The sequence below is a fragment of the Taudactylus pleione genome, unplaced genomic scaffold (genome assembly GCF_031769625.1).
Source record: "Taudactylus pleione unplaced genomic scaffold, aTauple2 ptg000386l, whole genome shotgun sequence".
Taxonomy (NCBI): Eukaryota; Metazoa; Chordata; class Amphibia; order Anura; family Myobatrachidae; genus Taudactylus; species Taudactylus pleione.
The window spans coordinates 9,617,311-9,629,180 of record NW_028284787.1 but is presented as its reverse complement, the minus strand read 5'-3'; the positions used below and the strand labels follow the sequence as shown (position 1 = coordinate 9,629,180).

Genomic DNA, 11,870 nt, shown 5'->3' with positions numbered 1-11,870 from the left:
AATTGTACAGTAGAAATCCTGCTCTACTACAGTCAATAATTAGATTCTACAATATGTATGGTATGAAAATACCATCAGAGGGTTAGCGTCTTAAGGTCCAAAAATTGAGGCACTTGCAAAGTCTCTCTAAATAAGATTATGCAACATACAGTGCACAAAAAGCAGGCATACAGACAGTATAAGCTTGCCAGTGTTACACTAGTACAAATTTCCAGTATATTAACCTCTTAAGACTAGATACAAGGCTGCAGATAAAAGAAAAGTGCAAGACAGCAAAGATAGTTGTTTAATATATACATATAATTATAATAGAATATATTAATGCAGATAATAGCAATGAAAGAAATAGCAAATTCTACATGTAAAATAAGTAATATATATTTTGTTATAAATCCCAGTAAGTATAATATGCACTATTAAATGTCATTGTAATTAACTGTAATTAACTAATGCACACAAGAAACAAGATAATATAATAAAATATTATTACAAAGCTATAGTTTGTCATCAAGGAACATTACCATACACATGTCCATTTGATATTTTTCACAGCTTAATCACATGCAGAAAAAAACACATTCATGATATTATTCATGAGCTACCAACATTGTTTAATAGAACACTGGACAACATCTACATTGTAGTCCATGAGTGTTTTATCATCATTTTTGTTCATTATGTCCTGTTGAATAGGTCTGTGTACAATGGTTTCTGCATATGCCTGTTGTATCTCTTTCTCAATTTTAATTTGGCAATGGCTTCCTTGGAAAATATAGAACTTCTGTTCTTGTGAGCCCTCGGCATCTCTTTGGTTACTTGGGTTTCTGGTTTCATGAACATTCATTTTGTTCCCTAAAGCTGTACTATTGCTTTCCAAAGGTTCAATAATTATGGTGTATGAGCGTTTTAGCGGTCTGCGATTCTTAGTCAAAATGTTGGCGGAAGTGCAGCGCATCTGACTACTTTTTCTACTTTCTATTTTATCACATTGGAGACTCATGGTTTCCACACAGGGATCCCTAGACAAAACAGCCGGCAAAATCTCTTTATGATTACGTAGAACATGTTGACTTCTTTTTTCAGCATATACACATTGAGAAAAATCTGTATTGAATGTATTATTTCCAAATGACAGTTCGTTTCCATGCTCAGTCTTCAGAATGCATTCCTCACTTTCTACTTTGATATCCAGGGCACACTCAGCATAGCTCTGCTTTGAGCTAATATCCTCTGGATCAATGTAAGCATCAGGTACAGAAGAAGCTCTAAATAGACAACGACAATATCATTAACATGAAGCTTTACAGACATTGGCTTAAGTATTAGAAGTCAGTAAAACACCAATAAAATAGTAACTGACTTTTACAACTATATTAAGCTACCTTAATGTGCACCCTTTGTCTACACATAGCACATGTGAATGTTTTGAAGGTTGTGATGTCATTAGTTCCTTGTTCCTAGGCTGCAGTAACTTGATATATTTCAGATGTTTGTGCCACAGAGGCCACAAAATGGGCTGACACCGCACATTGCAAATCCAGCAGTTACTGATTCCATAGTCAATGACAAAAGGAAGATATTATAAACTTGTTGTGAAAAAATCCCGCACCAGTGTCCAGAAAACTGGATTTGTATTGTATTGTCTTATATTACTTTTAGGTTCAAAACCTCATAATTGCAATCATCTTCATATACATGGGGAATAAATTACCTCCAATATAGTTTTCTTTATAAATCTTATCAATTTTATGAGGGTGCTACTTTGATGCTATATAACATGGACAAAATATTCAAGAAGAAAGAAAGCATCCTATACGGTGCACTCAGAACCAACTTATACTAAAACTTATACTTTATTGATATATAGTAAAATAATATATGAGAATCGGTGAAATATTAAAATAAAATAGAAGTGTAGGAAAAGATAGTGTGTTTAAAATATAACGGCTGCTAATAAAAATATGTGAATCTATTGTGTCTTTATTTCTAGGCTTATCTGCTCTATTAACTGCACTGATGGTTGAAGTTTTAAGTGGTCAGAAAAGGACACTATTTATCTTTATAGTTTATTTCAAAATATACTGATATGAAGCTCAGCTACATTAATTTAAATAGTGTCCTGTGGTCCAAATAAACGTTATGTTGCTTTTTTGTTTGTGTCCTTAATATCTCTAACATTTGTAAATCATTAATATATGTACACCTATCCAATAGTTTATATTCAATAATATATAATATCACTTAATAATTATCAATATCCTAAGTGCTGTAAACTGATATATACGTTTGGAAAAACTGGAGACAGATTAGGTGCTTTAGTTAAAGGTTTTATTTTTCTAATACATTCAGTAGCTCATGATCAGCTTTTCCCAGTTTCAAGGCTAACAGTTATCACAGCAATAGGCGTCAGGTTAGGACATGTGTATAAGAGATATTACCCTAATGTAATTTATCATAAACTATTCCACTGTTTCAATACTTAGCATCAACACCCACAATAGTGCTGTTGGCTATCACTATATGTATAAATTAACACACTGTTACTTAGTGATTCATCTCATAGTGTGGCTATAATTAGCCACAGTAACAGGCACCAAATAGTAACTATTATCGGGTAGAGAAGGTAGAGAATCCCGCTTGCAATCCGTACTCTACTAATATATGGTAACGCTGCTCAGCGGTTCTTCTGTATAACCTTTCATAGTCACAGCGCCGAATATCAAGTTTCTATGGGACACAGTGTCTAACTAGTTTATGATAAATTACATTAGGGTAATATCTCTTATATATATGTCCTAACCTGACGCCTATTGCTGTGATAACTGTTAGCCTTGAAACTGGGAAAAGCTGATCATGAGCTACCGAATGTATTAGAAAAATAAAACCTTTAACTAAAGCACCTAATCTGTCTCCAGTTTTTCCAAACGTATATATCAGTTTACAGCACTTAGGATATTGATTATTATTAAGTGATATTATATATTATTGAATATAAACTATTGGATAGGTGTACATATATTAATGATTTACAAATGTTAGAGATATTAAGGACACAAACAAAAAAGCAACATAACGTTTATTTGGACCACAGGACACTATTTAAATTAATGTAGCTGAGCTTCATATCAGTATATTTTGAAATAAACTATAAAGATAAATAGTGTCCTTTTCTGACCACTTAAAACTTCAACCATCAGTGCAGTTAATAGAGCAGATAAGCCTAGAAATAAAGACACAATAGATTCACATATTTTTATTAGCAGCCGTTATATTTTAAACACACTATCTTTTCCTACACTTCTATTTTATTTTAATATTTCACCGATTCTCATATATTATTTTACTATATATCAATAAAAGTATAAGTTTTAGTATAAGTTGGTTCTGAGTGCACCGTATAGGATGCTTTCTTTCTTCTTGAATATTTTGACAAAAGGAAGAGCATGGTAATACTACTCCAGTTGTGCCACTTCCTGCAGTGATTTACAGGGCGTGCTAGGTCATCCAATAGGACTACTGCTGCCAGTCTCTACGCTCCTTATTTACTGTAGGTTTCAGGAGTAAAAGCATGGTCATATATATCACTGCGCTTTCTCTCAGGATATCATTGCTTGGGAATCAGTGACTGCTGTCAGGCACTGCAGAGGTAGAGGGAGAGATTCAGAGAAGCAAGGTGGAAAATTATTGTGTTATTTACTTATAATTTATGCAACACCTATACATGTGATTATGGGCGGGATGCAGCAAAGGTGGAAATGCAGTCAAACCCCGAAAATGCGGATTTGACAGCATTTCCCATATACACGAGGTCTCGGAATGCGATGCATCGGGCTCTTACCGAGAGATCGTTCCTTTGCAGTGTCCATCATGCATGCTGGCGTTGCTAACACCGGCATGGATGCAAGGGTTGTGGGAAGCATTGTATCCCGAATGTGATGCATCATGCATTCCGTCACACATCTTGAAAAATAAAGAATGAATTAATGAAAATGAGATGATATCTACGACTTTAGATTATCAAAGATACTATGTATATATGGTGCCCTTGCCACGGTCAGCTCCCTACATTTAGTTTTAGTGCTGCCTTATGTAACCAGCAGGGATTTCACAAAGTGTTCTGCATATAGTCAATATGATTAGCTGTAGTTATGCCAAGTAACATTCGTCTGCTTATCTCACAGACTTTAGTCCTAAGTCGATCAAGGAGTCAATAAAGTAGCTGTAAAACTAGGAAGTTTTATTCAAATTAATTAGATTTTATAATAATTAAATTAGTATTATGATGGATTCTAATAGCTATTATGGTGGATTCTATCATGTGTGACCTGCTGTAGTCAGCCAAAAAAGATATGGGACCTTTGATGGAAGGCAAAACTAACATCCTGGTGAACACCAATCAGCTTTGAGGAAAGATGAGACTGAAAATGGCTAACCGGACTAAATGCTCAATTCTGTAATAGTTTATTATGTCAATATACAGTTTATATAAATACCTAAGTAATGGGGCCACTGCAAATTTGAACACAAGTCAGTTTTGCCTGTAGATCTTATGTGGGCAATCTAATTAGGTGCGAGTTGGCTTGTGCGAATTTCATTTGCAATCCAATTCCAAACTTGCATTTTTTTCAGAGAAAAATTGCGATTTTCTTCATCAGGGTCCACAGTGCTCCACAGGGAGACCTTGGGGTGTAGGTGGTAGTTGAGGACCGGGCACCACGCAGTTAAAGCTTTCAGCTCCCAGGTGCATTGGTCCAACCCCCTATACCCCGCCCCGGAGCCAGAGGCACCTCAGTTTCGTCGGTGCCCGGCCGGAGTCGGGTCACCATTATGCAGGTGGGCTGCTTAGGCAGCCCAAACAGCTTTCTTTTTATTATTTAATTTATTTATAGTTTATTAGCTTGAGCGCGCAGCAGCAGACTATCCACAGGACGTCTGCGCTGCCACTCCATCACCCCTCTGGGCGCTGCAACGCCAGTTTCGGCTGGGGATTTCAGCGGGCATCCCTGGGTGTTTGCTAGCCGGCCCCGCAGACAGATCCAGACTGCAACCCGGACGCAAGGGGACAGGTAAGGCGGGTCATCGCTAGCAGTGACCCGCGCATTGGCAGTCATACCTCCGGTCTCAGGCGACAGACCGGAGGCACTGAGTGTGAACATAGGCTCCGTCCATTGTGATCCACTAGACCACCAAGGTACATATTGAGCGGGAATCCAGCATCCCGCTGGTTAGAAAATCGGCATGGGGAGGTCACCTTTCCCCATTAAAGCAGATCCTCCCCTCAGCTCAGGGCGCCATTCCTCTGAGGTCTCGCTTCCCTGAGATGCTTTCCTCCTCCGACCACACCCCCTCAGAGGTCTCCGGCTGCCATTTTCTCCAGGCATAGCCACAGCTCTCTCAGGGAAACGGAGGGCCCGGTCCCCCTATATACCTCTCCCTGGAGTCAATGTATGTAGCGCTATAGCCTACCAGACACTGAGTCTGTGTAGTTGATTGTAGTGCCATTCTGCAGTTATATGTCATTTCTGCATTGCATGTGACTTATGGTAGTGCTGCCTGTCTATCTCTTTATACTGTCAGCATATATCTTTCCCTTTTTTCCTGACTTGACCATAACATAGAAGTGTATTCAGCGTTTTTCCAGTGCCTCACATCTATAAAACTAAGGACCTGATTCAGACCCACTCGCTAGCATGCGTTCACTCGTAGCTGGCCAATTGTCGAATTGTACGCATGCATATGCATCGCAGTGCACGTGTGCGAACCAGTGCGAGAGATCGGGAAGTGTTAGCTTGCTGCGCATAGACAGCCCAGCAGAATGAGTGACAGGACAGGCCGTTTATGGGTGATGACAGGGGCTGGCCATTAAAAACGGGGGAGTGGAGGTGCGAGCGCAGGCGTCCCTGAGCGTCTTAACGCCGTTTCAGAGGCATGCATAATTAACAGGCAGCATCATAGTACACGTCACCTGGTTGTATTTCATACTGAAGTGATCGCAGTGCTTGCGGTAGGGTACGGTATGCCTCAAGAGCTGCGATCGCATCCGATGGTACCCAATGTACCGATGGTTGCATACACTTCCTGGAGATGACGTGCGCAAGTGGGCGTCTAAAGACAGGCTGGTGGGCTTTTGCATACACAATGCGATCGCACGCCAAGATATAGTGGGTGTGCTTATGCCTTGCCGTGCGATTGCCTGCCTCGCTGGGTGTGTGCCAGATTTGCTTACGATGGGTGCAAGTGTACGCATCTAACGAACGGGTCTACATCAAGCTCTAAGTATTTTTGAGGCTTGTCACATACAGTTGGTTACTGCACTGTGCCATATTTGTGCTGTGTGCTCCTGCAGCTTGCCCAAGCATAAGACAGGACTGGTATATTGCATTCCTACTAGTATCCTACATACACAGTGGTTGCATTATACCCAGTGCCATATTGTGCATACCTCCCAACTGTCCCGCATTCAGCGGGACAGTCCCGCTGTCCCACCCGTGGGCCGCAGTGTCCCATGGTGGGGGAGAAGTTGGGGGAAGCATACACCGCTGCTCTGCATAGCAGACCAGCGTGTACGTAGAGCGAGAGTAGATGCTGTGCGCATGCGCACAGCATCTATTCACAGTACGGGGGGAAGCCCGGGGGCAGCCCAGCATCTCGGAGATTCTGGGCACGCCCCTTAGAGATGTAAACGGGGCGTGCGGATGTCCCGAGTGGAGCTCTTCAGCTGTTGGGAGGTATGTATTGTGTGCTATACTACTCTGCAGCTACTGTATGTCTAGCAAAGGCAAGAGTAGCAAGCAAGCATCTGCACCCATACTGCTATCATGCAAATTATGTGCTGCAGACTTAAGTGAGGAGGATTTGATTCAAGATGGGTTATGTAATAAGTGTTATACTGCACCAGGCCCATCAGACAACCCAGCGCCTGTACAAGAGACCCCATGGCTTCTTTTTCTCAGTTGCTGGCTACTATTGCGGACCGCCTAGCGGTTCCGGCTGTGATTCCCCCTATGGGGTTACCGCAGCAGGCCATGATTCCCCCTCTGGGGTTGCCACAACAGATTCAGGTGATGCAGGTACATCCTGTACCCCCTCCATGGGTAGATGCACTCTCTAACTCAGTACAGAGTCTGGTGGCTACATCTACTGCCTTTCAAACTATGTTGTAAGGTGAGAAGCTCCTACCCAGTAAGCCTTTTAAGCGTCCTGTGTTATCATCACAGTCAACGCAACTCTCAGATTCTGAAGTATCATCTGAGGAGGCAGAATATGCTGATCTCTCTAACACTGACTCCCCTCTGGAGGAGGAAGAGAGTCAGTCAAAAATTAATATTCCTGCCTTGGTGCGAGCCGTCAGATTCATCTTACTAATAGAAGATGACGAGCCAGCCCCTAAATCCAAGCACCCTCTGTTTAAACAACAGAAGATGGCTTCAGCAGAATTCCCTCTATCGGATCAACTAGCTGAACACATGGCTGCAGCCTGGCAGACGCCTGGTAAGAGGTTTCAGCCACAAAAACATCTGACCTCCTGTTACCCATTTCATGTGGCTCCTTGTTCAAAATGGGAACCCCCCCGCGCGGTGGATTCACATGTTACGCGTTTTATTAAAAGCACTACGTTGCTTCTATTCACAGTACGGGGGGAAGCCCGGGGGCAGCCCAGCAAAGTAACCTCTTTGAAGGATCATACGGATAGAAAGATGGAATCTTTCCTGAAATCGATATACTCTCTTTCAGGGGCTGTTGCCCGTCCGACCATGGCTATTGCATGGGTGGTTAAAGATATAGAAAGCTGGGCTGATGCACTTTAAGACTCTTTTCCCTCAGATGCTTCTAGGGATCAGATGTCTTTTGTTGCTCACATTCGAGATGCAGCTTCTTATATTAGAGAAGTGACATTGGATGCCAGTCTCCTAACCTCCAGAGTCTCAGCTGCAGCTGTGTCTGCCCGCCGTACCCTTTGGCTACGCTCATGGAAAGCAGATACAGATTCCAAGAAAGGCCTAGAAGGATTACCTTAAAATAGGGAGATCTTGTTTGGCCCAGACCTTTACAAGATCGTAACCGCGTTGGCAGCATCAAAAACTGCATTTCTGCCTTCAGCAACTACTACTACAAGGCCTCGTACTACGTCCTTTAAGTCCTTTCGTCCTTTCGTCCTCAGGGAAAGCCTAAAGATCAGTCCTTTTCTAGGCAGTCGGCCTCCACTAGGGCTGCCAAACCCAGGACCAAGCAGACCTGGAAGACCAGACTCCCTGCTTCAAAGTCTGAAGATAAATCCTCAGCCTGACTAGACGTGCCTCCCTCTAGGGAATCTCAGAGTGGGAGGCCGACTTCTTCAGTTCGCCCAGTGCTGGTGTCAAACCACCATGGATGCTTGGGTAAGAGAAGTGGTCTCTTACAGGTATGCCCTCTCATTTCTTCGACGGCCTCTCCACCAGTTTTTCTACACAGGCCCTCTTTCAGACCCGAACAAGGCCCTACATATCCAGAAAGCCATACAAGCAGGAGTAATTGTTGCAAGCAGGGGTATCTCAGCGAGGGACTGGTTATTATTCTACTCTCTTTGTGGTTCAGAAGCCGAATGGGTATCATTGGCCTATCCTCCACCTCAAATCCCTGAACAAATTCCTCAGGGTTCCCAGGTTCAGGATGGAAACCCTACACTCCATCATCCTAGCTTAAGAGCCTGGGGACTTTATGGTACTGTATCTCTGGATAGTCAGGACGCATACCTACATGTATCTATAGCGCCCTCTATTCAGCAATATATCCGGTTTGTTATACTACAGCAACATTTCCAATTTCAGGCTCTGCCCTTTGGACTATCCACAGCCCCACGGGTGTTTATCAATATTATGGCAATCATGGCACCCCACTTGCGTGCTCAGGGTGTCTGACTGCTACCATATCTGAACAACCTCCTGCTCTTAGAGGTGCTTCCCTGCCATCTGCAGCTAATCATTGCTTTCCTGCACAAGCACAGATGGTTAATTAACTAGAAAAAGTCCTCCCTGAATCCCTCACAGAGAATGATTCATCTGGGAGCCCTGCTGGATTCTCAGGATCAGAGAATCTTTCTGACATCAGACAGATCTCCACACTTCAACTACAAGTGTGCAGATGTGTCCACAGTCGCCATGTGTCGATCCACTCAGCAATGCAGGTTCTGGGATCCATGGTGTCCAAATTCAACATGGTGGAATATGCTCAGTTCCATTCCAGGCATTTGCAAAAGCTGATCCTCTCCAGGTGGAACTGGTTACCCCATCGGATCGAAGATTGGTCGAATCAACCCTGCCAATCAACATATTGGAACTATGAACTGTCTACAGGGTCTCCAAACTGGCCCAGCACATACTTCACGGAAAACCTGTATAGGTTCAGTCTGACAATGCCACAACAGTGGCTTACGTCAATCATCAAAGAGGCATTCAAAGTCGGGCAGCAATGACAGAAGTGTCACGTATTCTGACATAGGCCGAGGATCACCTCCCGGCCATCTCTGCAGTGTTCATTCCGGGAGTTCTCAATTGTGAAGCAGACTTCCTCAGCCGTCTCTTCACCATGAGGTGTTTCAACTCCTAGTGAGCAGATGGGGCCTCCAAGAGGTGGACCTCATGGCCTCCCAACACAATCACAAACTGCCGGTGTACGGGTCCAGAACAAGAGATGCCGAAGCAACCTTCTTAGATGCATTGTCAGTGAAGTGGACCTGTCTCCCTTTTTCCTCGAGTTCTTCAGAAGTTCATACAAGACGGGGACACTGCCCTACTGGTGGCTCCAGCTTGACCCAAACATCACTTGTACTCAGATCTTCGGAGTCTCTCCATCGACACTCCATTCCTGCTGCCTCAACGTCTGGACCTGTTGTCTCAGGGTCCTTGCCTATACCCAGACCTGGGTCGCCTGTCTTTGATGGCATGGCTCTTGAGACATCCCTTCTGAGGTCCAAAGGATTCTCTTGCTCTGTAGTCAACACTATGCTCAGGGCATGTAAGCCAGCCTCTGCTTGGATCTACCACAGAGTGTGGCTTACATATTTCCAATGTTGTTGTACCAAAAGCTACGATCCTCAAGTGTTTAGGATTTCCAGAGTCCTGGCCTTCCTTCCAGGTGGATTAGACCTTGGGCTCCGCCTTGCCTCACTGAAAGTGCATGTCTCTGCTCTATCCATTTGGTTCCAGCATAGGGGTCAATTCAATTGACCGCAATATAAATAGCGGCGGGAGATAGCTCCTGGAGCTATTCAATCCATCGCGATGTTAGGTCGGGGAAGGCTCATTCTGGCACCTTAAACAGGGTGTTTAGGCGCGAGAACGGGCATTCCCCGACCTAACTTCCCGGCGTGATGCTGTTTTCCCGGTACTAAGGGAAGAAAACAGCCTCGCGCCGGGACTTTTTTCGGATATCTGCTCGCATCCCCGGAGGGGTGCGAGAAGAAATCCTTAGTTGGGCTTAGTTGCGTGGTGTTTTGAATAGCTCCGGGAGCTGATTCCCGGTGCTATTCACTTCGCACAGAATAGAATCGAACCCATAGACTTGCTCCACTACCGGATGTCCACACCTTTCTCCAGGGTGTCCTCCGGATTCAACCTCCCTTTGTCCCTCCAGTGGTTCCATGGGATTTGTCAGTAGTTCTTCGTGCCCTCCAGGGTCCTCCAATTGGACCCCTGGATTCTGTGGAACTCAAGTGGCTCACAGCGAAGACTCTTTTTCTTCTGGCTATAGCGTCTGACAGAAGAGGGTCAGTTTTAGGGGTCCTCTCTTGTCGCTCCCCATTTCTAATATTCCACCAGGACAGGGCTGTGCTTCGGACTCGCCCTAGTTTCCTTCCAAAAGTTGTTACTAGTTTCCACATTAATGAGTAAATTTTAGTCCTGGCCTTTCAATCACCAGACCTCTTGGCAGGTGAGGCCTCGTTGGATATGGTCCATGCCCTCAGGATAGATGTGGACCATACCAGTTCCTTTCTGAAATCAGATTCCTTATTTGTGCTCTATGGATTTCACAAGAAGGGATGGCCAACCAACAAACAAACATTGGCTAGATGGCTTTGAATGACTAACTCACAGGCTTACAGGCAGGCAGGCCTTCCTGTACTGGCTACTGTTACTGCTCATTCTACTCGCTCTGTGGGTCCTTCATGGGCAGCTTGCCGTGGCACCTCAGCTAAACAGCTTTTTAAGGTGGCCACATGGTCCTCTGTCCATACCTTTCTGAGGTTTTATGCCTTTGATACATTTGCCTCTCAGGATGCTTCATTTGGGCGCCGTATTCTCCTCTCAGCGCCCCCACCCCTAAAAGACTGCTTTGGGACATCCCCAAGGTCTCCCTGTGGAGCCCTATGGACACTGAAGAAGAAAATGAGAGTTATGGTAAAACTTACCTTTGTTAACTCTCTTTCTTAGAAGTCCATAGGGTCCACAGGGCACCCGCGCTGACACTCCTGGCTTCATATGGGCTATGTTTCTGGTCACTGGTTTCCCGTCTCCTTCTCCGTGAGAGTGTGATTCTTGTGTGTAACAGTCTTCCTTGTCTCTTCTCCTCCTCCGGCCTTTGGCTTGTCACGAAACTGAGGTGCCTCTGGCTCGGGGGCAGGGTATAGGGATTGGACCAGTGCATCCTGGGAGCTGAAAGCTTTAACTGTGTGGTGCCCGGTCCTCAACCACCACATACACCCCAAGGTCTCCCTGTGGACCCTACAGACTTCTAAGAAAGAGAGTTAACAAAGGTAAGTTTTACCATAACTCTCATTTTTGTGCGCACCCCCTGACGGTGTGAAAAGGTAGGGAAAATCATTATCTTAAGGTAAAAATGTCAGAACACAGTGCAGAACCCCATGAATAATTAGGCATTTGGAAGTGTTCAAT

General features: G+C 44.2%; 1 protein-coding gene across 1 annotated transcript in view; it reads right to left on the bottom strand.

Moving 5' to 3' along the window:
• Positions 1-462: 462 nt before the first annotated feature.
• Positions 463-11,870, bottom strand: part of PKD1L1 (polycystin 1 like 1, transient receptor potential channel interacting) — a 291,862-nt gene continuing 280,454 nt past the window's right edge. Inside the window, exon 54 of the mRNA XM_088445652.1 lies at positions 463-1,265. Coding sequence (XP_088301778.1) covers positions 599-1,265 — 667 coding nt within the window. The 3' untranslated portion in view covers positions 463-598. The remainder of the gene's footprint in view (positions 1,266-11,870) is intronic.